The following is a 27,832-nucleotide window of genomic DNA, read 5'->3' on the forward strand; positions in this document are numbered from 1 at the left end:
TAGAGGGTCCTTACATATCAAAAGTTTTTGTGATAGTTAAATGCTGCCACAGTTCTGTGTAATCTAGTGTCATGGCAGTTTTCCCCAAAGATTATATATTAGAAAACTGCTTTTCTGCTTTTGGGGGAATAACAACATTGTTCTTTCTGGGCTCCCTACTTATATTGGAATGATGTGTTGTCCATTATGTTGTCGTTCCATAAACCAGGCTAAACTGATTGTGTATTTCCTACAGTGTAAGGCTCGACCTGGCTCTTCTTCCTTCTTTTTCTCTTCCTGCCATGTAAAGTTCATTCTTAACTATGGCAAATCTATTTGCTTATGGCAAACTTTAATGAATATGTTAATTGAAAGATCTCTCTCTCCTGATGAAGGTCACAGAATTCATGCACACATGCCAGTTAACCTTTTCTTTTCTAGGGTAACAATATCTTGAGCAGTAAAATTATTGCCAGAGAGATGCATTATGTGCAGCATAATGCATAATTATGGAAACATATGTTAAACACAACTATTGAGAAGGGAGTACTAGAATCATTAATATTCATACAGCAAGCAAAATCTGTCAGTCTAGGCATAATCTGTCACAATGACTTTACTATAACAAAGGAAATAATCCCAAACTGTATTTGTTATCTATTGGAGTGTTGAACAACTTGCTAAGTGAATTAAACAAATACAGTTTCTACTCCAAGAACAGCTATTTTTTCCAAAGAAATTCTTTCCAGATTTACAGCTCATGCTACTAGAGCAACTCCTCTTCTCCAAAACCTTTTTGCCCTTTGAGGTACTATTTCAGACCATGAGGCTGGAGCTGTCTCGCTTCCTGCTCAGGTCATCCTTGGTTGGTGAACAAGCTTTCCACACAGCCGCACAAAGCACTCCAGCCAGCATTCCTTATTTTACTTATTGTCTTATCAAGTCATTATCCTTTTGCTTGGCTTTGCTGAGTTTTCAATAAGTTATGCCAGGTTTCTCGTAATGAAATTGTAAGTTGGCTTAGTATGCTCATTGCTACCACTCAGCTGATTCTCTCGGCTCACCTGAGTTGAGACTCCATCACTTTTCTCCTGCATTTTCTCTGACAGGTAAAGCCAGCACTTACTTTTTTTTTTTTAACATTATGCATTTGAGGAGAGAGAATTTCCAGCCCCAACATCTGCTTCTGGACCTATTGAACTCCCTGTTCTCTCTGGATTAGTAGTGGTCCATGCAGCTAAACAACACCTCTGAATGTTTGCTCTTACTTGTTCCTCAATGCTTGCTGCAGATACTCTTTATTCTGTGTCACACGGAGTCAATCTCTGGCACTCAGTGCTTTGTTAATTGTATTATTTTTCAGGATGTTATCTTGCCCTGTAGCACCCTAAAAGGAGGACGGACAAAACCCAATGGCTTTGAGGAAATAAAGATCCAGCCTAGCAGTACCCTGATACGTGATCTCAACCATGTTATGTTACACTTGGTGGTCAGCATGCTGTACTTAGGTATCAGGTTTGCTTGAAGGCATTACCTGATGTCTTCTGGAGCCATCAAATTTGTAATAAAAGCATGTAAGATTTTCCTGGAAGCATCCTTAAAAATATTGGAAATAAGCCCCAAGTGCTTCAAAGGATCTTTTCTTAAAGTGTAGGGATTTCGCTTGGGTACCACTCCTGAGTACTGGGACTCAAGTGTGGTGTGTATTCTCACTGCACCTATCAAGTATTCTTCTAAGCTCAGAAGAAAAATGTGGTTTGCTGATCTGCACCGACCCACCCCATAATTAAAAATGTTGAACCATACAGAGATGTCAATTTTTTAGCGTAATCAGATGCAAGTGTTGAACTCTGGACCATTGTATTAGATGTATGTGATCAAAAGTCAGGTCAGGTCTCTGAAGAGAAGTAACATCAGCCTGCTTTGGCATTAGCTCAAGCTTGCCTTCTGTGGGGCTTCTGTTAGTCCATGGCAGATTCATTTTCCTTCTTGCTCTCCTCTATCTTTGTTTTTATTTTTTTGCTTTCTCCCATACTGCCAGCAGAGAGTCCTGTCGTCTTTTGCCTCGATGCTGCTTCCAAACTGTCTCCCAAATTCTTGAGCCTATAGGAGACCAAGAAATTCTCACCTTGCAAATTAAGTCTTCTTTTCACTGCTCTCTTACTCACTGATCAGCTCTTCTTCTCTACTACTGAGAAATCCAGGTCTACAAGCCTTTATGCCTGTTGGCTGCGAACAGGTTCTTCCAGAAACATTCTGACTACACATTTCCTCATTTCTAATTGGAACATAGTGCTTGTTGGGGTTTTTTTCAACCTGTCCTTCATATTCTGATCCCAGTTGTCTCTGGTGAGTGTGGTTGGTTTTTGTCTTTGCTAGACGAATGGGATGCTTTATCATTATGCAGAAGCACTTTTGTAGGCCTTGCAATTAGATGATGATCATAGAATTTTACAGTTGACTTTTAAATTCTTCTTTCGTCCATCTCTGCTTCCTATGATCCAGTGATTGTTTCTTTATTGAACTTCCAAATTTTGAAACCTTTTTCATATTCCCATGTTTTCAAAATTAAAAATACCACTGGTGAGTACTTCTTCGAGTTCTGCATTTCCTGCAAGGTTCTCTTGCCTGTTCCTAACTCCTGTCAGATTTGAAGAGAACTTATTTTGGGGCGAGATTTTATTACTTTAGCTTCCTCTTTTGGAAAAGTCATTTTTCTGTTTCTAGAAGTTATTAATGTGTATTTTCTACTAACTACTTCTGTAACTGTCTTTGTATAAAGACCTCTGGCAAATTCATCAGTCTTGCACCTGTCTGTTGGGACATTTTGATTCACAAAGTGGCAGTTGTTGGCAGGTGACTGCCAAAGTGTCCGGGTATCATCTACTAAATTGTCCGTATCTCACAGGGCTGAAAAATCATGGAGTAATGCCACTTGCGTTGTCATATTTGGTACATGAGACTATTGTGAGACACTTTCAAAGTCCTAAAAGTAATGTATTGTTGAGCATCAGTGTTGTGCTTTGTGTTGGATAACTGTAGAAGGAAATACTACTACCAGTAGGATTTTACACTTGTGTCAAGTTCCTTCAAAAAAGTTAAAAGCAGTGCTGGATTGAGCATGGTTTTGGCGATTCAGATGTAGGCGATTTGTTTGATTAGCCTGACAGAGAAATGTAAAATAAATTTGTAAGAAAATCACTGAAGAGGAAAGGTTAGGTAGAAAAGATTACTCTTCGGGAAACAATTATTACATAAAGGAGCCTGAAAAATAATGGGTCACCAACCATTGTCAGCAGTAAAGGTATCACTTAGACTAGGTTGAGAATGACTTATGAGTACTTTGTGTTGACCGACTAAAATACTTTGTTAAATGAATTGATTTCAGTTCCACTTACAGAGCACAGATTTGTGCAGCACAGTTGGCACCTTATGACAAGTTCAAATTTAAAAAAATAGAGCAAAGTGAATGTGTTACAAACTTGCTACAAAAGACTTTTGCTGCAGTTCAGCCAAGGAACACACTTGTGAAGGTGGCCTTGCATCAAGAGTCCGCCTGTTCTGGAAATTAGATGCCTGGGTCTCTTGTGTGGCTTGTGCTCCACTGTCTCTGGCACTGCCTATTTCCAAAATGAGAAAAAATAATGTCAATGAGACAAGACTTGAATAAATTTTGGGGGCAGGGGGGGATTGCATTGGTCTTTCATGGTCAATAGGTCTGTTCACATAGGAAACAATGGCATCTGAAGGAGAGAGCACGCATGAAGCTTGAAATTATTTTCACTTTAAAGGGGGAAGGGCAGGATTGTAAACATATGTCTGTGATCTAAGGAGAAATCCTTGAACCTGTTACTGTCATGCAAGCTGCAGTTGTTTGTGGAGTGTGACTGATGTCCAGCAGAATGTGAAATATCTTGAGCTGAAAGGCCTTAGGGATATCATTAGAAAATGTCAGTGTCCCCCTCAGGATAGTCAGATAGCATGTCAAGTGTCACTTTGCCTGATAGTAAAGAAACTTTTTCTTTGCATCAAAGGAGAGCTGTTGAAAATGCATTTTTCAGGATTAACTTAGAACATAAAATTTACGGAGCGTGCTTGCTGCATTAGGTCATTTGTTTGGGTATCTGGTTAGCGGACTGGGCTGCTTTTTTAACAAAGGAGGCTTATCATTATCTCTCAATCTTCTGGGGCATTGAATTTATTGGTTGAAATAACCTAGGTTCTCACCTATTTAAAAGCCTTTCTTTGCAGTGGATATATTCCCTGAAAAACACCAGTCCAGCACGCTGCAAATTAAAGATTTTTCACTCTGCCTGTTTTTGGAGCTCTACTTTGTACACAGTGTTATTTGATCATGCTTGCCGCAGGCTTCCCAGACATCAAAGCACAGTTTGAGATAGAACTCGGTACCCCACTGTAATACTAGCTAGATACCTACCTGTTTGATTGGGGATTATATGATTTATTTTATTTTCTGACTTGCTGTTTGCCCCCTGCGGGGACTGCCTTCTGTGCATCATATCCATGTTCAACCTTGGTTCCTTACAGCCTGGTTATCAGAGGGGGCTCCTTATGTCTTGCTAAAATCTGCTGCCTCCTGGGGATGTTCAGGCAGTGTCTTAATCGCTTTCCTAGGAAGGCTATGCAGACAAGATTATCATTATTGTTTTTAAGTATTTTTGTGTTCCTTGGGTGTGTTGGAGTGTAATGTTTCATAGTGGATAATAATAACTCTGTGCTATGTGAATATTAAGAGGCTCATGTGTCTCAGGAAAGGGGATTAATGCAAAAATGCTTTTTTAAGAGCAGAGCTATGATGTGGAACCAAATGCAGACTGATATCTAATAAGCTGATCTGGCCTTTCCCAAGTTTGGCTTAGCAAAAGCAGTATGTTTTATGTCTGTGCTCCACTGCTGAGAGTTTAGCAAACTAGCAGAAGACTTCCCTGAAATGCGTGGGGTCTCTTCCCTTTTCACCTTTTAATCTGGTGGAGAAGAGAGGAGAAAATCTAAGGGGGGAGGAGGAGACAGCTGCATGATAGCTCTGTGATCAGTTGCTAGAATCCCTCCTTTCCTTCTGGAGAGGTGGGTGAGGGTGATTGTGCATTTGGGGATTAAGTGTAACAAAGTAAAGAAAAACAGTACCTTAATCCTATTTCTCTCTTTCTTCTCCCTTCACTCCATACTTTTCATTCCCTGTTATTCATACCTTTTTTATTTTAAATATTTTTATTCATCCATGCCCTTTTATATTTCCATGGGACACTATTTTGTGCGCTGTCTGCTCCTGGGCACCGCACACAGCTCACCCTTTCTTTCTCCAATCAGGATGGCGGCCTAGTGGAAGAGCCCACTACTTCACCATTTTTGCCTTCACCAAGCCTGAAGCTCCCCCTTTCAAACAGTGCACTCCCTAATCAGACCCTGGGCGGGATTGCCTCAGGGCTGGGCATGCAAAACTTGAATTCTTCTAGACAGGTAAGGCTGTTGGGGGAAATCCCAAGTTGAATTTCAGCTCTCTTGGATTTGCTGCTAATGCCCATCACTTCCCTGGGGAAAACTGTGGTTTGAACTGAAAGTGTGTGCAACGCCTTTGTTCACGTGCAGCATCAGTGGAGAAGCTACCTGCTGTGTAAACGTTTCACTTTAGCCTGCTAAATACACACACATCTGTTGAGAAGAGACTGTGGTATTACGGATTTATACCATTGAACCCTGGCATAGCTCTGCCTTGATTGACGTGAGGTTTCTTTTTTTGAGGCGTTGCTAATTGTCACCGACTCTAAGGCAAAGACATTGCTCTTATTCGTTTTTCCTGGCTGGCATAATTATTCAGTGATGAGATGGGTCAGAAGTGATGGGGGCTTTTTTATTCCTGCTGTAAGTGTCAAGGCAGCTCATAGGTTTGACAGGTGCTAAGAAAGAAACTGCTTCTAGCACCTCTGGTCAAATAGAGCATTGCGGCAAGAGGGATGTTGTGGCCCCTGGGTATAGAACATGCTGAAAGGGAAAGAAAAGGAAAGGAGATGGAGGGGAAGATTGCTAAACACCACAAGACTGAGAGGCCATAAACTACTGTTGATTGTGAAAAGGTTATTTTTGCCATATAAATAAGTTCCAGCAAAGATAAGAAATAACAACACAGAAAAAGTGTGTATTGTTCCGTGGTGGCTTTTATGATGTATATTCTTTCAAAGTTAGTTTTCTAAAGGCAATACTTGTCCAGCACTTACAGCCCATTAGGCATATCTTTCAGAAGTGGAGACTGCACTAATATAGGATGTCAGTTCTCAGTAGCTTTGTAAAATGACTAAGTATAAAAACTGCCTAGATAATTTAAGGATTGGGATGCTGTGAGTTTAATGACTCCATTCTCCTGTCCCTTGCTGCACAAATAAACTTTTTTGGCGAGGACTTTTCTTTGTTCATCTTGTGACCCTCTAGGATTATGCATCCTTATAAAAGTGATCTTCAACTTCAGCTACCTTTTGGTCAGGCATCTGCACAAAGTTTTGGAGGTTTGGGATGTTGGGTACATGGCAATCTTTGCCATACCTGATTGGCAATACAGTCTGTACATACTGGTTTCTTTATCTGCACCTGTCGTAATTAATCACCAAGGATAAAGACTGCACAGATAAGTAACTTCCAGGTTATATGTTGAGTGATGTCTTTAAATGCCAATGTCTGTCTTGTCCTGCTGTAGATACCGAGTGGCAATCTGGGTATGTTTGGCAATAGCGGAGCAGCACAAGCCAGGACCATGCAACAGCCGCAGCAACCGCCAGTGCAACCTCTTAATTCATCCCAGCCTAGTCTTCGTGCTCAAGTGCCTCAGTTTCTATCCCCTCAGGTTAGATGACACTTCCACTCATGAGTGTTCCCTTTCTTTCCCTGGAACTCTTCCGTATGCACTCTCCTCTCCATGTGCATTCTGTCATGTTCCTGAGGCTTTGCAGCTGTGTGTTAATTTACTAGCCAGTAAGCGTGTTACATGGGTAAGATGTTCTCGCATGGATATTCTGTATGCTATCTTTGTGGACACATTCTTGTGTTCATTTTTGCAAAAAGTACATGTTTCTAGAGAGCTGAGGAGTTTGTTCTCAGCTCTTTTTCTATTAATGGATGTTTGAGTATGGTTATTAAGATTTGTATTAGAGCCTCTTGTTAATTTTTGATAGTTCATGGTTCTACCACTGGTTATAGTAATATTTTCCAGCTGATGTCTTGTGACTCTTATTAACGGCTTACACAGTTGCCAGCGTTAAAAGTAAATGTACAACGTTTAATACACTGCTTTTTCTTAGGTTCAAGCACAGCTTTTGCAGTTTGCAGCAAAAAACATTGGTCTCAGCCCTGCACAGTTAACCTCGCCAATTAATAATCCTCAGCATATGACGATGTTGAACCAGCTCTATCAGCTGCAGCTGGTAAGTTAAAAGACATGGCAAATAAGGTCTAAATCAGAATTGGAAGCATGAAGATAAAATAAGAGAATAGCTAACTAAATTTTTAAATGGATGTGACATCTTTAAAACAATCAGATGATGATATTTTTGGTAGAGTTTCTTTTTAAAGAAACAAAATTGTGTTTTTTGCTTCAGGCTTTATAAATAGCAATTTGTGGAATAATTATCCTTTACAGCTGATCAGTGGAACTGAAAAGTCAGTTGTCTTTGTACTGGTATGAATAACATAGTATGTTCTGGAACAGCACTAATCTGTGTATTACATGTGAATGTATGCAACTGATGGACCAGCTGGGAGACTTGTGTTGCAACAAGAGAGAAAACTCAGCAGTGCTGGTCACCTGAGTTACCTGGAGAACTTTCTTCAGTTGCCTCACTAAATCATAAAGTGTAGGGTAAAGTTCCTGTTATTAGTGAAGTGTCTGTTAAACACATCATGTGATAAGAACTACTTGTTTTTGAAAAGTTGTGGCCTTTCGCTATATTTGCAAATTCTGTGTATATATATGTGTGTGTGTGTATGAAAACATTTAATTGGATTTTAAGCCTATTTTGAAAAGAGATACTGCTAACAGTATTTTCTAGGGTTAAACATAAAAATGAGGATGACAAACTAGCTTAGTTGCTGATCTCAATGTGCTAGTCAAACTTTTTTATTAGTAACAGTGTTTGATATGATTATTCATTTCTGGTTATGTTTCCTCGTTTTGAGGAGCATGGCATTGATCTCATGCCATGGTAATAACTGAACACAGTACACAGCTACTTGAAAAGTATCTGTACAGAATTGGATTTTAAATTCACATGTTTCAGAGAAATACCTTGGAAAAAAAAAATTTACTGCCCAGTGTCATGGTTTAACCCCAGACAGCAACTAAGCACCACACAGCCACTCACTCACTCCCCCCCACCCAGTGGGATGGGGGAGAAAATTGGTAAAAGAAGTAAAACTTGTGGGTTGAGATAAGAACAGTTTAATAGAACAGAAAAGAAGAAACTAATAATGATAATAAAATGACAATAACAGTAATAATAAAAGAATTGGAATGTACAAATGATGCGCAGTGCAATTGCTCACCACCCACTGATCAACACCCAGTTAGTCCCCGAGTGAACGATCCCCCGCCCCCACTCCCCCCAGTTCCTATACTGGATGTGACGTCTCATGGTATGGAATACACCGTTGGCCAGTTTGGGTCAGCTGTCCTGGCTATGTCCTGTGCCAACTTCTTGTGCCCCTCCAGCTTTCTCGCTGGCTGGGCTTGAGAAGCTGAAAAATCCTGGACTTTAGACTAAACACTACTTAGCAACAACTGAAAACATCAGTGTTATCAACATTCTTTGCAGAACACAATTGACTCTGTCCCAGCTGAAACCAGGACACCCAGTTAACCATATTAAAATTGGTGGAATTTTTCTGGAATAAAGCATCACAACTGATTACAAACTATCAGAACTCAAAAAGGGCAAAACAAAAATAACTGTTTGTATTTATCCTATTCGTATAATATTATAAACGTCTATTTTAATTTCTGCTTTGTGTAACAATTTTTTCAGAAAAAAAACAGGTTCCTGTGTTTAATGATCACTTACTGCTCACAAACTTACTCATCAGTTTATTGACATGTTTAGTTTAAAAAACAAACAACCAAATGAACAAACACTGGACTTATATCTATAATAAAATACATTTGTAACAAGATTCCTACTTTTGCTTCATTGACTGTTTTCAGAAAACTCCAATGTTTCTGTCTTTTCTAATTTATAATGTACCAGAGCTGTTCAAGCAAGTTTATTTGGCTTATTGTATATGTTAGGACCTCTGACCTCTCATTTCTGTCTTGTAGGCGTACCAACGTTTACAAATCCAGCAGCAGATGTTACAGGCTCAGCGTAATGTTTCCGGACCCATGAGACAACAGGAGCAGCAAGTAGGTTTGCCTGCCAGTTCAATCTCTCCATTACAGTTTGGTTTCAGTAACTTAAAGGGATTGTACCACATTATACCAAAGCAGCTAAAGCATCCTTAGAAACAATGATATAGTGCATGGCTTGAGTATTGAAAAGGAAAATGCTAGGGTAATAAAGCTACTTCACAGCATTCAGTTATTGGAGGAAAGCTCTTCAACCCTTAATACAGTCAATTTTTATTTGTAAAGAGATCTATTGTGTTATTTCACTGTAGAGAAAGGCACAAGAAATCTAGTGTCTTTTTGTTCAATTGAGCATTTATTGATTTTTTTTTTTTTTCCCCCCCCTCTCCGCTTGTCAGGTTGCACGTACAATCAATAACATGCAGCAGCAGATCCAGCAGCACCAGCGCCAGCTGGCCCAGGCCCTGCTTATGAAGCAGCAGCCTCCCCCTCCACATCTATCTTTGCACCCCTCTGCAGGCAAATCAGCCATGGATAGCTTTTCACCCCATCCCCAGGCTCCCGGCCTACCTGACCTGCAGACCAAAGAGCAACAGTCTTCACCGAACACCTTTGCTCCTTACCCTCTTGGTAAGTGTCCTTCATTAAAGCTGTTCCATATGAAAAAGACAGAGGGAGTACATTTCATTAATTCAGCATCTAAATGTTTTGCTCCATAGTATAACAAATACAGAAATATAAAAGATATGTTTATTAAATAATGCTGAGATGCCAAAACAAAATCAGGGCACTACATGCCTATCTGGTAGCTGTTCAGGTGGGCTGTATTTGCTCGCCTGTGCTCTGCCTACATATATCAGAACAGAAGATTTTCTCAATTAACTATGTATGTTGCTATTTATGAACTAAATATAAATTAATAGTGTCATGTTGTAAAATACACAAATGTCATATTGATAAACAGGAATATCATCTGGAAGTCATGCAAAGTCATCAGCACTGGTAAGGCATCAATTTTGGTCAATCTATTTCAAGAAAGATATGGATCAGTTTGAAGGAATGCAGAAAGTGTTGTGCAGATGATGAGATGGTTCAAAAACATGACTGCTTAGGAAAAAAAATGAAATCCTCTGCACTCTAGTCTAAAGAGAAGACTCAAGAGACATGCAGGAATCTTCAAAAATTTAAAAGATAGCTTTGAAGAAGTTTTCTTGCATGTGGTTAATGCAAGAAGTAATAAGCTTTTGTTGCATAGAAGGAGATCTAGTTAAATGTTAAGGATTGCTTATTTGCTTTAAGCAAAGTAGAATACTGGAATAAATTGTCTGGGAAGTTTTTGAAATCTTCACAGGTCATTTTGTGGTAGGTTAGACATAGATCTGTCAAATATGATTGATGTCAAAATAATCAATTCGGCCTTGAGACAGGGTGAACAGAACTTCAGACCTGTTTTCTGTGATTGTCTGATGTGTGCTACAGACTTCATTTATGACATAAAGGAATTAATTTAATCTCTTTGTGACTCTCTTTATGCTGTGTACAATAGAATTGCCAAGGTTTTTCTGCTGTGCAGCAGTTAAGAAGGTAATTCTGACTGCTAATGGTGAGCTGTTATAGCAGGGAGCATCAGAAGGCAAAAGAATTTATGAATTAAAAGGCCTAAGTCTAAGAGGTTCTTATCATATCTTAGCTTCCTGTGATCTGCTAACGTTCAGGATTATAAATCAAAAAGGACCCACATTTGCATCACGGAAGCATGTCAAAATTATTCCTTAAATGTATTCTGAGTGATTTGGTTCTGCTTATACAAAATATATGCCCAAATAGTACAATAACTGCTATGATGAATAGCAGCTCTTTCTATGACCTTTTAATTAGTTGCTTTGTTTGGGATTTTTTAAAATGTTGTTAGCAAAATAAAATGGCAAGCATCATCGGAGTGTGCTAGTGAGACATTAGGAATATTTTGGCTTAGCAGTGGAATGCTGCAAATTCTTCGCTGGTTTAAACGTAGCATTCCAGTGCATTCTTCCAGAATGCCTTTTCTGAGACAAGTGAAGAGACCGCAAATAGAAATACTAACAGCTTTAAAATATTATCCCTATATCTTTTTTTCTTTTTTCCTTTTAGCAAAGTTTTAACATTTTCTCAATTCGTGGGAGTTCTATTGGTGTTCCCATAAAAGCAAAAGTTCTTGACAGCAGGTTGAAAATGTGCATAGTAAATTATTACACATACATACAGATGTCTGAAAATCAATGCTTAATAAATTTTTTTAGCTGGATTTTTAAACAAGTCTTTTAATCCTCCAGTGTATTATGGGTATCTAATGACCTATTTCCCCTTAGCTGGACTGAACCCGAACATGAATGTAAATAACATGGACATTACTGGTGGTTTGTCAGTGAAGGACACTTCTCAGTCCCAGTCTCGCCTTCCTCAGTGGACACACCCCAACTCAATGGATAATCTGTCTAGTGCTGCTTCTTCGCTTGACCAGAACTCCAGCAAGCACGGTATGTCACATTTAATGTCTGTGTCAGTCTGGCTTTTTGAGACTTGAGTCATATTGCAATTGTAATTTTTTTCTCATGTTACTGTTTTCGGTAAGGGCTCATAAATGGTTGGTACAGAGCACCCTTTGAGACTGATATTTTTAAGATGATTTCTGCAGTCACATTCAACAATGCATTGAAGTTCTTGCAGCTATCACTTCCTACATGCAGTGTAGGAATGGTGGTTTTCTTCATTTGCTGAATTTTGTTGCTCAGAACATGGAGTTCAAGTAAAACAAGCCATTAGTGTTGGCAAAACAAGTCCCACAAGCTTCCCCTTACTCCAGGTCTGCATACCTTCAATCAAAAAAAAATTTATATTGGCTTTCTCCCACTATTTTTCCAATATTGTCAACCTTTTACAGCCAGTCCTGTACAAAGGCATGATGGATTACATAGTTACCCACCCTGGGAGTTAGGAGCACAAACTTCGTATTTTTCCAGAAGCAATTGCTAATCTGTTTGAACACCTTTATCCCTAACGCCTCCAGTATCCTGAGTCGTTTATTCCTTTATTTCCTGTACCAAGTTTATTCTGTTAGAAAATGGTGCTCTGTTAACTTTATTGTATCCTGGATTTTACAATGAGCAGCATGAATTATTTCTTTTACAACAGTTTTTTATTCTGCAAGTCGCTGTACTGCTTATGCCAAATTGTAGTGTGGTAGTTTGTAGGAACATGAGAATGGCCATTTCAAATCAACTGTCCTGTCAGCAGTGAATACCTAGAGAAGCATGAGAAGAGGGCTTGCATACAGTGATATTCCGTAGTATGCTGTCTCAGCGAATTCCTGTTTACCATCAGTGTAATGATTTGAATTACTTAGTCTCTTTTTGGCAGTAATGTAATGCAAATTTCTTTAACTTGAGTGTCTAGTTTATACCAATGGTGTATCTCACAGCTGTAATTCCTAGTAAGGCTTCAGAGACTGTTAGCCTTGCTTACTGTGTCTATATTTTAATTTTCTTTTTTACCTTTGTAATACAGAAAGAAAACTAAAATATAAACAAAGCATCAAGCAAGGCTTAACAGCCTCTGAAGCCTTACTAGGAATTACAGCAATAACAATAATAAAAAAATATAGGGGCTGATGAAATTCCATACCCAAAATTAGTCCCACTCCTAAACAAAGCCTTTCCATTTCATTCATTACAGGTGCTATACCTGGAGGTTTAAGTATTGGTCCTCCGGGAAAGTCCTCCATTGATGACTCTTATGGCCGGTATGATCTGATTCAAAACAGTGAATCGCCTGCCAGTCCGCCCGTAGCTGTTCCTCACAGCTGGTCACGTGCCAAAACCGATAGTGATAAAATTTCCAATGGCTCCAGCATAAACTGGCCACCAGGTAACAAAATACAAAGGATTGTGTTAAACTGATGTCCTTAAAATGTATTGTTGGTTTTATTTGTTGAATCATCATGCCTTCTGATACACAGGAACTTAGGAGAATTATGACTTTATATACTCTTCTTTTCACTGTATTTGAAACAGAGTTTCATCCAGGAGTGCCATGGAAAGGACTGCAGAATATTGATCCTGAAAATGACCCCGACGTTACTCCTGGAAGTGTTCCAACTGGGCCTACCATAAACACCACGATACAGGATGTTAATCGCTATCTTCTCAAGAGTGGAGGTAAACACACAAATTACTTTCACATCTATGTATGCTTTCTTTTTCTTTCCAAAAAAAGTTGACTTCATATATTATGGATGTAGTATATTTTTGCATGTAATCCTAATCTAATAATGCTTCTGCTCTGAACTTTCACTGAAAATCCAGAAATACTTGAGTTAAATATGGGACTAAGAAGTTTCTGGTTTTCCATGGGAATGTAAATATTTTTACACTGGAAAAGGCTGTGAGATGTAATACAAACTTCTGTGGTCACTGAGGTTTTTGTAACCTGTAACACTTTGTTTTGAACAAGATTTTGCTCTCCATACTGACCAACCTCTTACATACACTTTGTGAAATACTGAGAAGACACAATACAAAAGTTCCACAGTCGTTGCTGAGACAGCAGGCTTCTGTCACACAAATTAATTGTAGCTTTGTTAGAAGATCAATCAGCAAAATAAATTAGAGCTCTTTTATCCCGAAAACCATCAAAGAAAATAAAAATAGGGAATTGACTAGTAAACTAGTATTTCCCAGTGCCATTTCCATTCCTTTTGTCTTGGCAGTGCTTACTACAGAATTAAACGGATATTCTCTAAAAGAATAAACCATTGGAACTATGCTACTTGTTAACTACATGTACTGAAAGTGGATCAAGGGAAGGGTGGCTTGGTTTAATTGTGATCGGCATGCCGAAATAGGCAAGTTACCTGCACTCTATTAGAGCACTCTAATATGCACAGGAATAGTATAACCAGGTTGTAGAAGAGGACCTGTCAGGATTAAAAATGTGGATTTTCTAGTAGTTAATCTGTGATATCTGTGTAGATTGTAAATCAGAACTATCCTTGAAATGGGTTTCCAGCTCTGGGCTTGTTAACTCAGGTGAAGGGATGTGAAATATGAGGGAAAGGAGGCAGGGGTTTTCATTGCCTTGAATGATTTTAGTTGTCTCTTACCAGAAAGCAATCTTTATTTAAGCTGAAACATGAAGTATTTGTGTGCATGAGTAATATTGTATTAATTTCTAATGATCCAAATGTACTTCAAGGGGCAGGCAACCTGGATGGTTTGAAGTTATAAAAAGAGAAGTATAAAGACAAAATTCAGTCACAGTTCAGATATGGTGCATGCAAGAAATACTCCCTTTAGGCCAAAAGCCCAGCCCTTCAGAGCTATACCTGTAAGTTAGATGATACCTACTACAGGTCTTCCTCCTTTATAGAAGGAGAGTATACATTAGCTCTGTTGGTGTATAATCTGCCTGTGGAATGAAGAAATAATTACACTACTTGGAGAGGGTCAGAATAGATGATCTTTGCAGAAGTAAACAGGCCTTCAAGAGCCAAAACCTTCTGAAAAGCAGTGACTGTTGGGGTCCCTGTATGCTTCCTTTCCTCAGTAGCTTTTTAGCTTGTTAATATTACAATTTTAATGAAAAATGTAGTTGCTGAATCTGTTTCTTTATGCTTGTATAACCTAGGTGTTTGCTCCTAGGTGAAATTACCTGTTACTGTCAGTACCCTTCCATATGAGATTGGGGCTTTTGTGACATGCTGCCAAGAAGAGACTTATCTTTGAATGCTGCAGCTTCAAGTACACAGATTGTATTAACAGAGTTGATCTCCGTTTAGAGGGCTAGACTGTGGCGTATACTGTCCTTGCACTGTATACGTAGAAGCAGACAAAACCTAACCTTTTGGGATTATTTTTTGTTTTACCCTGTTTGCTCATGAAGCTTTGCAGGGTCAGCTGCTATGAGCTGAAAGTCCTAGCCACATGGAATCAGGAATGGTTTCAGCTCTGTGGGCATATGGGCCTTTGAATCTGATATAATTCCCTCACTCCTGCCTGGGGAATAGATTATTTCCAGAGAAGGCCTTGATTAGAATTATTTTGCTTGAGACTGATGTTTGTATTGGTGTATCCTGTGGAGGGCAGTGAGTCTGGATAAGGTAAAGTTTGATTGGTTGCTGTTCCAGTTGAAATTGTGGCCTGTGTTTTTTATTGAGCTGTGAGGGATGAGATTGTCCTTTTACGTCCTCCCTTCTACCTCAGTACAGCACTCTTTTCCAAAAAACTCACTGATTTTTATTAGTCAGTTAAAGATGTTACAGTATCACAGTCTATCTATGTATGTCAGGAATGATAAGTCACCTAGGATACACACTTAATTTTGTTGGTGACTAGAGAGAGTACTTCCAGCCTTTCTGGTTTTTATAATGAAGATATTTTATTTTACATTCTGTTTCTTTCATTTGCTGCCAGTAAGGAAATTCTATGTATGCTTAGATAGCTCCTCAGATTGTAAATGATTTACCAAGATGGTTTCAGGCTATTTCATTTAATGTTATCAGTTTGAGAAGAGATTGCTAAAATACATCCTTGCTTTACTGAAAGTCTGCAAAAATATAAAGATGTTTGTGGGCATTAGGATGTAGGGGAAGTGCTTACCTCAAGTAATGAAGGACAAATCACCCATGGTAAGAGGTTAGTTTGTCATATACATCTATGCTCATCTACAGTTGGCATTGCTTAAGTCAGCTGGCAGAGCATCTTTATAAATGAAGCCTGTTCCTTGAGACTAAACAGTTGTAACACTGATTTTTCTGAGAGTCACATATCTTAAAGGAAACGCAGAATTTCTCTTTTGCATAGGCGTGAGTACATCTGCTACTGTGCCAGCTTTCTCTTCTTTTCTACTAAAGACTTCTGCTTCACTTTATCATGCTTTCTATAACATTTCATTCCTAGAATTCAGTGACCAGGCTGATTAAGGAAAATGCCTTGCATGGTTTGTATTTGCACATAACAGATTTGCTTATGTCACACCAGACATCATTATGGCCATCTTTCTTAGTTGCTTCTCTGCTGGTTCTGCAGGGTCATCCCCAACATCATCTCAGAATGCCACGCTGCCTTCATCGAGTGCCTGGCCGCTTAGTGCCTCCGGCTACAGTAGCTCTTTCAGCAGCATTGCATCCGCACCTAGCATTGCAGGTACGAAAAATGGCCTTTCTACTTTCACATCCTTCTGCATTCTGAGAAAAGGCCCTAGGAAGCGCTTTGCCAGTTATAGTAGTGCTACTATAGAGAGAAACATATTTTTTTTTGTCCTGTGTTAGCTAGGCAGCTCTCCTGGCAGCTCTTCAGTGGTGAGCGTCGGATGGTATGCCTGGAATTGTGCTAAGGAAAAATGTATTTATTCCACTTGGTGCCATGTGCTGTCATTCTGTATTGGCATCGAGATCTCTTAATGGCTATTTCCATTGCAACTTTGAGGAGGAATATTGTCTAGGACCTCAGTAGAAACACCACTTCTAGACCCTTCCAGTAAGAGCTGATAATTTTTTTTTAATAAATTCACTGTTAAACGTGAACCATCTTCAGCTCAGGCAAAAGTTTAGTAGTACCTCAAGGAGGTACTCTGCACGGCACTAGAGGGGTTGGGTCTGGGGCTCTAAAATGTCTTCGAATAGTCAGTCCAAAGCCTGATGCTCCCCTATATGGCTGAGCTTGTGGATGGTCTAAATAATTACCCCATTCTTTTTAATGAGCTATAAATTCTGGAGCATCTCTCTCTGCAAATCACGGAAACTTTGGTTGCAAACTGGCTACCTAAATATCCAGTTTGTCCCATTATAAAAATGTGTTGCGGCTGTTGTATGGGTTGTATTAGCATTTTCGTATCTAATCAATGAAAACCCTCCACTTTGAATAAAGGAGGGTGCAACCTCTAGGTCATACTGCAGAATGCACAACAAAAAGGGCTTGTTTGAAATGCTTTACGCCAATGAAAGGAAAAGAAAGGAATGGCTTGCTTTTCTTTTATCTGCCATGCATTTCTGCTTTATTTGCTTTTTATTTTTTTGCAGTGTCATCTAATCTTTGTGTTAACCCCATGAGAAGTAGTGACATAGCAACATCTAATCTGTGGTAATGTGCATGTATCATGTGCTATATCACAGGTTGAGCTGCTCTGAGTTCTAAAACTCAGACTTTCTCCCTTTCTCTCCACCATTTTACCCTTGTTAATGTCTTCATCATCATTGTCAAATGATTTTTGTTGCTACAGTTTGCAAGAAGATGGGAGAGTGGTTGCCCTTTCACTGAAATTGTTATAATTCATATAAAATCATTGAGTTAAATTATATAGATAAATTGAGGCAATTTGGGAAGTGTGTGCATATATAACTGAGGCTGTGATTTGGTGACTGGTAAATTTGGCTTTAGGACTAATAAAAAAGCCTCAGTGGCTGCCTGATGCAAAGCATTGATTAAGTATAAGTTTAATCTGCCAGTTCAAATCTGGTTTTGAAAAAATTCACTTTCCATCTTGGACTTTGTCAGGCCAAGTATTTTCTTACTGTCTGCAATCAACATTAAAGCATTAAGGCAGCAAAATCACAGTACCATTTGCTGTGGCAGAAGACACAGTGATATGACCATTTCAGTCCATTCCAGTCAAGCACATGCTGCTAATGTTAGCAATTGTGGGACTGTGCTATGACAAGGAAATTGGACTCTTAATTTCACAACATACTGTTGGTACAAGGGAAAAAAAGGCACAGATGTGTAAGTCTAAAGGTGAATACAGGGTTTTGTTTTGGTATCCATAATTTGAATCAATTTTGTTTGCCACTCTGAATGGTAAACTGTATTTGTTGTTCCTATTTTTTGTATTATTTTACAAAACTCTAATTTGGCAGGAACAGTAGTAAGATAGTTTAAAAACTGATTAGGGAAATAACAAAATGAACAGTAAAAAGTTAAAAAAGAGTGACAGGTCGTGATACGGTCTAATCTTCTGAAGACTTCATTTTTCTCAAAGACACTTGGGAAGAAGAATATCTATTACTTTGAATATTCAGAAATACAGTTTTTGTTGGTCTTTGATCTTTGGAATTTTAATAATATATCAGAAGAACATAAGGATATACTGGTTACTTTATATTAGATAAAATGAGTTGTGTAAGAAAAAGTGGTTAAGTTCTATTAAACCTTTGAGAGAGACAATCTGGAAGTGTTTCATTATAATTTTGATTGAATTAGATTTCAAATACTTAAGTCCATTTTCTGGTCTTTTTTTCACGTATTGTCTTTTACAAGAAGGTGACATAGTAGGAGATTTTAAAAGGGAACTGTATATGTAGCAGGTGGTGGGACATTCATTAAATACAAAATTCTTCGAAAATGTAAATACTAGTGTAAGTATATTCAAAGGATGTAGGATTTACGTCACTGGATGGTACAGAATGCTATTCTTTTCTCTCCTGAAAGGCTGGAAGAATATAGTCAGTGCAGAAGCTTGATGATTACCCATCCTACTTGGTTTAACAGGTGTTGCTCACTAAAAATACACAAATGGGGTTTTTTTCTACTGCAGGTAAATTGTCAGACATCAAGTCTACGTGGTCCTCTGGCCCAATCTCTCACACACAAGCCTCTCTATCCCATGAACTATGGAAGGTACCCAGAAACACTACTGCTCCTACGAGACCACCTCCAGGCTTAACAAATACCAAGCCATCATCTACATGGGGTGCCAGTCCCCTGGGTTGGACCAGCTCTTACTCCTCTGGTACTCTTGACTTCTGTGTTTTATAACACCACAGTGCCTTCTTTGTATTGTTTGCTTTTATTCTGTGTTACAATAGTGAGGCACCCCATAGCTGTGTATTAGGCTCCAGAAACTTAAGGTTTAATACAAGTAGAGTGTTTCTGGTTTGGGGATGAAGCTCGTGCCTGTTTATTTTGGTTAGGATAAGTTGTAAATGAAGCCGTCATCTTTCAGATCGTCATATTAGTAATTTTACATAGGAATTGCTGAATTACTTAACTCCAACTAGGATTTTTTTCCATTTCCTTGATTTCTAAAAATATCTTTTAAACATGTTTCTTGTTTTGTGGTATGATCTATGACTGCCTACGAGGCTTCAAGACGAATGAATCAGCCCACGGAATTTAATACGGAACGCATTTTTGGAGCATGGATGTGAAGCATTTAGGACCTGATGGCATTGCAGGGCCCTCAGGGAATGTCTTAATTTTTTTCATGCAGGCTCTTTTTTTAGACGTCGTTGTTGTGCTAAATACAAATATAAGAAACCATGGATCTGGCTATATAAATATATATATTATCATGTTTGTTTGTGAAGTATTGTCAGCTTCAAAAGTATTACACCTATTTTATAAAAAGCTGACTATTTTAATTAATCTGCTTACACTAAGTTGGGAGTTAAATGTTCTTCCCTCTTCTTGCCATTTATTTTGTATCTGTTTTCTTCACCAAAACTCCACCTGGTGGGCAGATACTGCTGATGCCAGGATTCTCTCTGGAGCCTGAGTGTGGTCACGCATGTGACTACAGAAGTACTGCGGTTTCTCAAATGCCACTCATAAATACCAAGCTTGTACAGTTTCTCATTGTAAAACACCAGGCTGAAGTTGGAAAAGCAGGTTTTGTTGGTTATGTCCTTGTATCTTTAATCATAACATTGTTGGTGCAGAAATATCTGGTTTGAATAAGTCATAGACATTAATCTATCATTGGTAAGATAGCAGAATGCTGCAGTGCTATAAAAATCTTCAACAGCAAGCAGCAATCTGAGCTTGGACGTCTGAATTGCTTTTAAAATGTGTCTTCCAGATTAATTCTAATGTAACCTGAAGATACAGTTTGTTGCAGTGTCATATCTGCATCCGCTAGTTTTCTAACAGTTATTGTGGGAATGTGAAAAATGCCACAGATCTTTTAAATGTAACAAAAACAGGTTTTCATTCAGCAACCTTCATTCCAAAGACAACAATAAATCAAGATATGAGGGAACTGCTGTAGGATTTGTTTTCAGTAGCAGTAACGCTTGCTAGTATGTTGTGATTCCAGATAAGTTTTCTTCTTGTAATATGCTCTCCACACCATGATAAAATGTTTTGTGGTGGAATTTGTATTGTAGGTTCTGCATGGAGTACTGACAGCTCAGGGAGAACAAGCAGCTGGCTGGTTCTTCGAAACCTCACACCCCAGGTAAATAGAATTAGACATAACTAGTTATGAGAAGAGACTTCTCACATTTAAGAGATAAGAAGAACATTTATCAACCTTGGTCATTTGGTTCATTTGAAGGAAAAATAATTCTGCGTTTATTACAAGTGTCTGTTTTCTACAGGGAATTTATTAAGTTTTCAAAGTGCTGTCAAATCAAGTATGAACTTTTAAGGCTGTCAGTCATTTTAAGTCATTCAGTGTGCACCATTTATGTATGTGTAAGTTTGGAGGTGAATGATGTTTTAAAGCAGGTACAGAGATGTAAAATCTGCTTTTCCTATGGGTTTGGTTTTGGGTTTCCTCCTAAGTCTGTCAAATCCTCTAGTCCTCCACGTAGTGTCATTCACAAGGAAGAACATAAGCCACAAAGCCTTGAATGTAGACATCCAAATTAATCTTGGGGAAAATTTAGTTATATTTATGAACAATGTGGTTTTCCTTTGACTTATTTCTGGACTTCTGTGGACTTCTTATGATATATATATAATTTGTATCACCTAAATTGGGAAATTTTGTGCACTGGACTGTAGGGAAATCTTAAAAAGACAGGAAGTCTCACTCAATGAAGACAGTGATAAGTCTATAATTAAATTCTTATGGAAGAAAACCTCCTCTCCTCTCCCCCCCTCGCCCCCCCTCGCCCCCCTTTAGCTTTTAAACTTGTTTAGTTAACAAGCATTTGCAGTATAATCACAAAAATACAGATAAACCTTTTCCCCCCTTTCCCTCTTAACAGATTGATGGTTCCACACTGCGGACACTGTGTTTGCAACATGGCCCTCTAATAACATTCCACTTGAACCTGACGCAAGGGAATGCTGTGGTCCGATACAGTTCCAAGGAAGAAGCAGCCAAGGCCCAAAAGTCTCTGCATATGTACGTTTCTGCTCTCTCTTTCCCACTTTTATCTCAGAAACCATTTTCTTAGGCATTTATTTGCTAGGACTTGGAACTGACCACTAGTTAGTTTAATCTGATTTTGAAAATTACCTAATGAGAGAGGGAAAAAATAATTGGGGGCTAGATACTCATATACTACCAAATAAGAGGTCTTTACAAAACTTGGTAATAGATATTCACTGTTAATAATGTGCTCAGTAAGGATTTGTCACCTGTAAGGCTGCAAAGAATTCGTAAGATGTGATAAGAATTCCAAAGGAAGCGCAGAGAGAGCATGAGGCAAGGTTTTAGCTTTAGAAAGCAACAGTAAGGACAAAACAATGATAAATAAAGAATGTGTTCATGGTGGTCGTCTTTTGTAAAGGAGTTATGAAAGAAATTGAAAGAAATGTACGTCAACAAATGTGCTTTTTAGGTGTTTTAAAATCCATGGGACTAATTGGCATACTATGCAAGAGCTGGAGAATTTGAGTGATAAAATCAGTGACATCAGGGAGGATTAAGAATATAGAGACTGATGTTTCAAAAGAATGCTTAGGTGCTTAGAGTTGGAAAGCAGTTTTCTTTATCAACAGGTTATAGCGCAAGTATAATGAAAAATACTGATCATAGCAATAACATTGTTTGGAACTAGCTGTACTACTGGCCTGATTACCTTCCCTATACTTAGAAATTTAGGAGCAATGGTTACTCCATATGTAAAGTTGCAACTACTTTCCCATTATGAACCTGATTAACAGGAATTGTAGTAATAATTACATTAATGACCACGTTGCTTTTTTAACTGTTGTCCACTCCTTAATTAAATGTTACGAAGCAGCATTCAGAACAATTGGAGATGAAAAATTGACCCATCTTAGTTACATTGGTTTAGATGTGGGCATCAGGTAAAAGAAATAATGCCAAAGGCAAAATTAATATGTGAGTTTAAAGATAAGCACTTGTTTTAAATATCATAGAATCTTAGAATGGTTTGGGTTGGAGGGGACCTTAAAGATCATCTAGTTCCAACCCCCCTGCCATGGGCAGGGACACCTTCCACTACACCAGGTCGCTCAAAGCCCCATCCAACCTGGCCTTGAACCCTTCCAGGAATGGGGCAGCCATGGCTTCTCTGTTCCAGTGCCTCACCACCCTCATAGTGAAGAACTTCATCCTGATATCTAATCTAAATGTACCTCTTTCAGTTTAAAGCCATTATCCCTTGTCCTATTGCTACATGCCCTTGTAAAAAGTCTCTCTCCAGCCTTCTTTTAGGCCCCCTTTAGGTACTGGAAGGCTGCTGTAAGGTCTCCCTGGAGCCTCCTCCAGGATGAACAACCCCAACTCTCTCAGCCTGTCTTCGTAGGAGAGGTCCTCTAGCCCTCTGATCATCATCGTGTCCCTCCTCTGGACTTGCTCCAACAGGTCCATGTCCTTATGTTGGAAGGCAACAGAGCTGAAGGCAGTACTGCGGGTGGGGTCTCACGAGAGCAGAGTAGAGGGGGAGAATCACCTCCCTCAACCTGCTGGTCACTCTTCTTTTGATGCAGCCCAGAATACAGTTGGCTTTCTGGGCTGCAAATGCATGTTGCCGGGTCATGTTGAGCTTCTTGTCAATCAACACTCCCAAGTCCTTCCCCTCAGGCCTGCTCTCAATCCATTCTCCGCCCAGCCCGTGTTTGTGCTTGGGATTGCCCTGACCCATGTGCAAGACCTTGCACTTGGCCTTGTTAAACTACATGAGGTTCACACAGGCCCATCTCTCAAGCCTCCCAAGGTCCCTCTAGATGGCATCCCTTCCCTCCACCATGTTGGCCACACCACACAGCTTGGTTGTGTTGGCAAACTTGCTGAGGGTGCGCTCAATCCCGCTGTCCATGTCGCCGACAAAGATGTTAAACAGCACCGGTCCCAAGACCGACTCCTGAGGAACGCCACTCGTCACTGCTCTCCCTTTGCACATCGAGCCATTGACTGCAACTCTTTGAGTGCGACCATCCAGACAATTCTTTATCCACCAAGTGGTCCATCTGTCAGATGGACGTCAGAGTACAGATGTTGAATATGTGTTCCCAACACAGCCAGTGGGTTTCAAGTATATCTTTAAAGCAGGAATAAGCACTAGACATGGAAAAGTTGAACTGTACATTGATGAGTTAATTTCAAACATTGTGATGGGATAAGACCTTCAAAGGTATGAAAGCATACTTGTTCAATACATGTGAAAAAAGAAGGATTCTCTAATCTTTCTGAGTCTTCAAGTCTTCTGAGAATATTAAAAAAAGGAGGAGCAATTACACACCTTGTAGTCTGGAGCTTGCTTTGCTACATTATATGATGCATTGCTGGATCTGTATTTTCTATCTTATCTTTTTAGTAAAGCAAAACGCTGTAATTACTACAGGTCCCAGTGCTCAGAACTAATAACAGCTACAACATTTATGCAAAAATAACAGTAGGGAAAGGAGGCAGTGTTACCAGGTGCTTGAGCATGGCCTCAGAAACAGCATTTCAGCCTTTGCTGTAACTAAAAAGTTACCATCGAGTGTGATGGCTGTAGACATCCTGAGGTGGAAGGTGTCTGAGTGTTATTCTGCTCCTATATCTGGCAGATTTAAAAAAAGAAAAAAAGAGAGAGACTTCTTTTCCTGGTTAGTTGATTTTAAAATACACAGCAAATGATTTAATCTGCTGCAGGATATATTCTTTGATGAGGAATCAATGTGAAGAGAATAGTTTTTGAAAATTTTTTATAATAAATTTGTCATTATTGGCATCATTTGTTACTGATAATGCTGGTATGCTTGTATCTTTATGCCTAGAGTACAGCCTCCTGTGATGCATGTTAGTTAAATGAGGTGGTGTCCCCACATACGGCTTTGTGTGTTTGCCTATGGATGTAGAAAGGTAGATAGAAAATAGGAGAGAGAAGTCTTTGTTTAAGAGCCTGGGATTGCTAAAAGTGAGCAGATGTGGCATAACTCTTCACCTTGACTTCAACTTGGGGGAACATGGACTGATATCCATCTCAGATACTTCCAGAGGTATCCTTTGCACCCCTTGTTCATGTTGTTGCACCTTCATGTTGCTGTTTTCGTCCTCAGGTGTGTCCTGGGAAACACTACCATCCTGGCTGAGTTTGCTGGTGAAGAAGAAGTCAACCGTTTCTTAGCACAAGGCCAGCCACTGCCGCCCACCTCCAGCTGGCAGTCCAACACTGGAACCAACCAGACTCGCCTGGGCTCCTCCAGCAGCTCTCACGGCTTGGTGCGCAACGACGCCGGCCACTGGAACGCTCCCTGCCTGGGGGGCAAGGGGAGCAGCGACCTGCTGTGGGGTGGGGTGCCTCAGTACTCCAGCAGCCTTTGGGGACCCCCGAGCACCGACGATGGCAGAGTGATCGGAAGCCCGACACCTTTGAATACTCTTCTTCCGGGTGATCTTCTCAGTGGGGAGTCCATCTAGGAAACAAGAGAAACAAAATGGAAATAACAATCATCAGCACTAAAGGAAAAATAAAAATTGTAACCCTTTCCAGTCCCGGGCTTGATGAAGAATCCAGCTTTAACAGATCAGACTGGCAGCCCTTTTTAGTACCTCTGTCCAATATCGAATATGAAACTGCAGAAGTCCTTGTGAACTGTTCGTGAAACAGTATGGGCTACTTTTGGTCAGTGTCACATGCTAATGACAGGTTTTATTTTTTTTCATGGCTTTTTGTTTTATGTTGTCTTTTTATGTTTGTATGGTGATTTTCAAAACAAAGTATAAAAGCTGCTTAGAATAGGTCTATCATGAAGGGCACTTTTCAGAATTTGGGCTGGAAAGGGTTATTTTATCAACTGGGGTGGGGAAGGGGGAAATGAAAGCCTATTTAAAATGAGCCTGTGACTATTATGCACATTACCAGAGGCGGACCCAATAATCAGAAAAGGGTGAAGTGTGATATTTACCATTGGTACAGAAAAGTAATGAATCTGAATGGTAACTATTGACTGTACAGGTTGAGCGGGGGGGAGGGAGGGCAGGGTTGGGGTATCTCTGTGTCCACTACTCCCATGGATCTGCCTATGCACATTACCCTTGTTTCATTACTTTTTCATGTCATTTTTTTAATCCCAAAAATATAAAAAGTAAAAAACAAAAAAATAAAAAAATAAACAAAAAAAAAACAACAAAAAAACCCACAAAAAAAAAAACATATCAACATGCAAATACTTGAATCCAGCAGGCCAATAACAAAATGTGAACACTTTCTAAGTCTAATTATTACACTTCCAGGTCAGCATCAGTACACAAAAAACAGGCTCTAAGAATTTTTTTTTTTAAAAGTTCAGACTATATGTTTTTGTTGGAACAGATGTATGTGTGTGAGTGTGCTTGTGTGTATGTATGTGTGCGTGTATGTGTGTGCCCATGTGTGGTTTAATTAAAAGTGTGAATTTTTTCCTTTTATTCAGTATATGCTTTTTATTTGCTCATTGGTCAAATGTTTAATTGTTATTAGCTTCTAACTTTGCACTGAGTGTCCGCAGCCCTTCTTGTAGCTAATCCTATAATGTTAAAAAGAAAAAAAAAAAAAAAAAAAAGAAAAAAAAGAAAGAAACTGATAGAAGGGGCCGGCGACAATTCACGTGTAAATGTTTACTCAAGGACTCTTACGCATTTTAAAAATTACAGTGTGTATCTCTGGAGAATAATATGTATATCTACCTTTAGCGGCTTTTTATTGTGGACTAATGCAAGAAAATTATTACCGGAGTATTGCACCATTTTTCCATTCGGAATATAAAGTTTAAAAAAAATACTCTTGTTGAACTGTGGCCATAGATAATTGTAAAGAGTTGATAGTTCCCTTGCAAGCAGGAACAGAAACAAGCACTTGGACATAGGTTTTGACTGCTTTTGGAGGAGCCAGGAGTTTTGGCTCCCACCTGTTTACAGACCTTTTTTTCTCCTTCAAACTTTAAAATAAAAAAGGAATTAAAAAAAAAAAAAAAGAAAAAAAAAAAGAGACTTCCATCATAAAGAAAACTATTTTCAGAATGAAGATATGCTACTTCAGAGCTCTGGGATTGAACAGTGTTGTTGTATTATTCTTTTCTTTGGCCATTGCTGTGTACTATTTTTGTTGTTGTTTTTCTCCTCTTCGTCAACGTGGCGAAAACTTTGTGATCACTATCTTGCACATGGTGGAAGATGTCTCAGGAAAGCCGGGTTTCCCGAGGAGCAACTCCACACCATTTCATGTATTTTTAAAACCCAACTCCTAGCACTGAAGATATTATTAAAAAACAAAATAAAATAAAAAAAAGACAGTAAGAAAGAAGAAAATACCTAATCTAATGTGTAGCAGTTACATATTTACCAAATAATGGACTCAAAAGAAATAGATGTTTGAAGAGTGCTTTATATATTAAAAAATCGCTTTATGTTTAAAAAAAGATCAATGTTTTTGATTGTTTTGAAAGGAAGAAAGACAATGGATTAACATACACTTCAAGTATGTTTTAAAAATTATATGAACATTGTGCTCCCTGCCTGCTTGGATCAGGAAACTTGTGCATTACACTTTTTTTTTTTTTTGAAGATTAGCTTTTTAATGGTTTTATCAGATTTAAAGGGTCCTGCAAGATTGCAAATTAACAAAAGCTGGTTTTATAGAGGATCATGAACTATGCACAAACTGGGTTCAAGACTTGTTTTTTTTCTCAAGTTTTAGTAGTGTATTTAGCTGAATAACCTTTCCTCAGAGTAATTACATCTCATTGCCATTACACGCCTCCTACGTATATATTTTATATATATATACACACACAGAGTTATATAAAATATGTATGTGTGTATGTGCGTGTTTACATACAATTTTCCATGCTGAAGTTTAGCATTGAGTTGTAGAAAAACTCCTGATATTTTAAAATTGGGAACGAAAATTTCTGTTTAAAGGGGGGAGGGGGGTGGTGGTGTTTGTTTTGGGCCTTTTTTTTTTTTTTTTTTTTTTTTGCCTTTCCTTTTTGGATTAAAGATGTCTGTAACTCTGAGATTAAAAAAAAACAACAATTGTGGCTTTTAATGTTTATTCTCCTCATAGAATGTGATGGTTAAAGAACATGCACCGAAAGTTGCTTTCAAGAGTACGAAGATTCTTTGAAACTTAATAAATTGCAGTTTTTTCTTGGCTGTTCAAATAATGTGTATTTTTCTTTTATGCAGGGGATACTAAAAAAACCTATATAGTTAAATCTGTTAAGGTATTTCATGGAAGAAGTTTAACTCTTTCAGTATTAATGACAATTAAGTGTACAGCCAGGCAAATCACTCCTATAAGTGTAGTCACACACTGTGAATCTGTGCTTGTTGGTGATGGCATTCTCATAAGCTTGTACCATGAACGCTTTGCAT

General features: G+C 38.8%; 1 protein-coding gene across 9 annotated transcripts in view; it reads left to right on the forward strand.

The window, feature by feature from the left end:
* TNRC6C (trinucleotide repeat containing adaptor 6C) overlaps window positions 1-26,442 on the forward strand; it is a 110,116-nt gene extending 83,674 nt beyond the window's left edge. For 4 of the 9 annotated variants that reach the window (XM_049811401.1, XM_049811404.1, XM_049811402.1 and 1 more), the window contains 13 exons: window positions 5,284-5,457; window positions 6,686-6,832; window positions 7,287-7,409; window positions 9,296-9,379; window positions 9,721-9,952; window positions 11,671-11,838; window positions 13,034-13,225; window positions 13,372-13,515; window positions 16,384-16,500; window positions 18,887-19,081; window positions 20,457-20,527; window positions 21,285-21,424; window positions 24,535-26,442. In XM_049811401.1, coding sequence (XP_049667358.1) covers window positions 5,284-5,457; window positions 6,686-6,832; window positions 7,287-7,409; window positions 9,296-9,379; window positions 9,721-9,952; window positions 11,671-11,838; window positions 13,034-13,225; window positions 13,372-13,515; window positions 16,384-16,500; window positions 18,887-19,081; window positions 20,457-20,527; window positions 21,285-21,424; window positions 24,535-24,895 — 2,148 coding nt within the window. In that variant the 3' untranslated portion in view covers window positions 24,896-26,442. The remainder of the gene's footprint in view (window positions 1-5,283; window positions 5,458-6,685; window positions 6,833-7,286; window positions 7,410-9,295; window positions 9,380-9,720; window positions 9,953-11,670; window positions 11,839-13,033; window positions 13,226-13,371; window positions 13,516-16,383; window positions 16,501-18,886; window positions 19,082-20,456; window positions 20,528-21,284; window positions 21,425-24,534) is intronic. The other 5 variants (XM_049811403.1, XM_049811406.1, XM_049811405.1 and 2 more) reach the window with 3 other exon arrangements.
* Window positions 26,443-27,832: the final 1,390 nt, after the last annotated feature.

The sequence above is a fragment of the Accipiter gentilis genome, chromosome 10 (assembly GCF_929443795.1).
Source record: "Accipiter gentilis chromosome 10, bAccGen1.1, whole genome shotgun sequence".
Classification (NCBI taxonomy): domain Eukaryota; kingdom Metazoa; phylum Chordata; class Aves; order Accipitriformes; family Accipitridae; genus Astur; species Astur gentilis.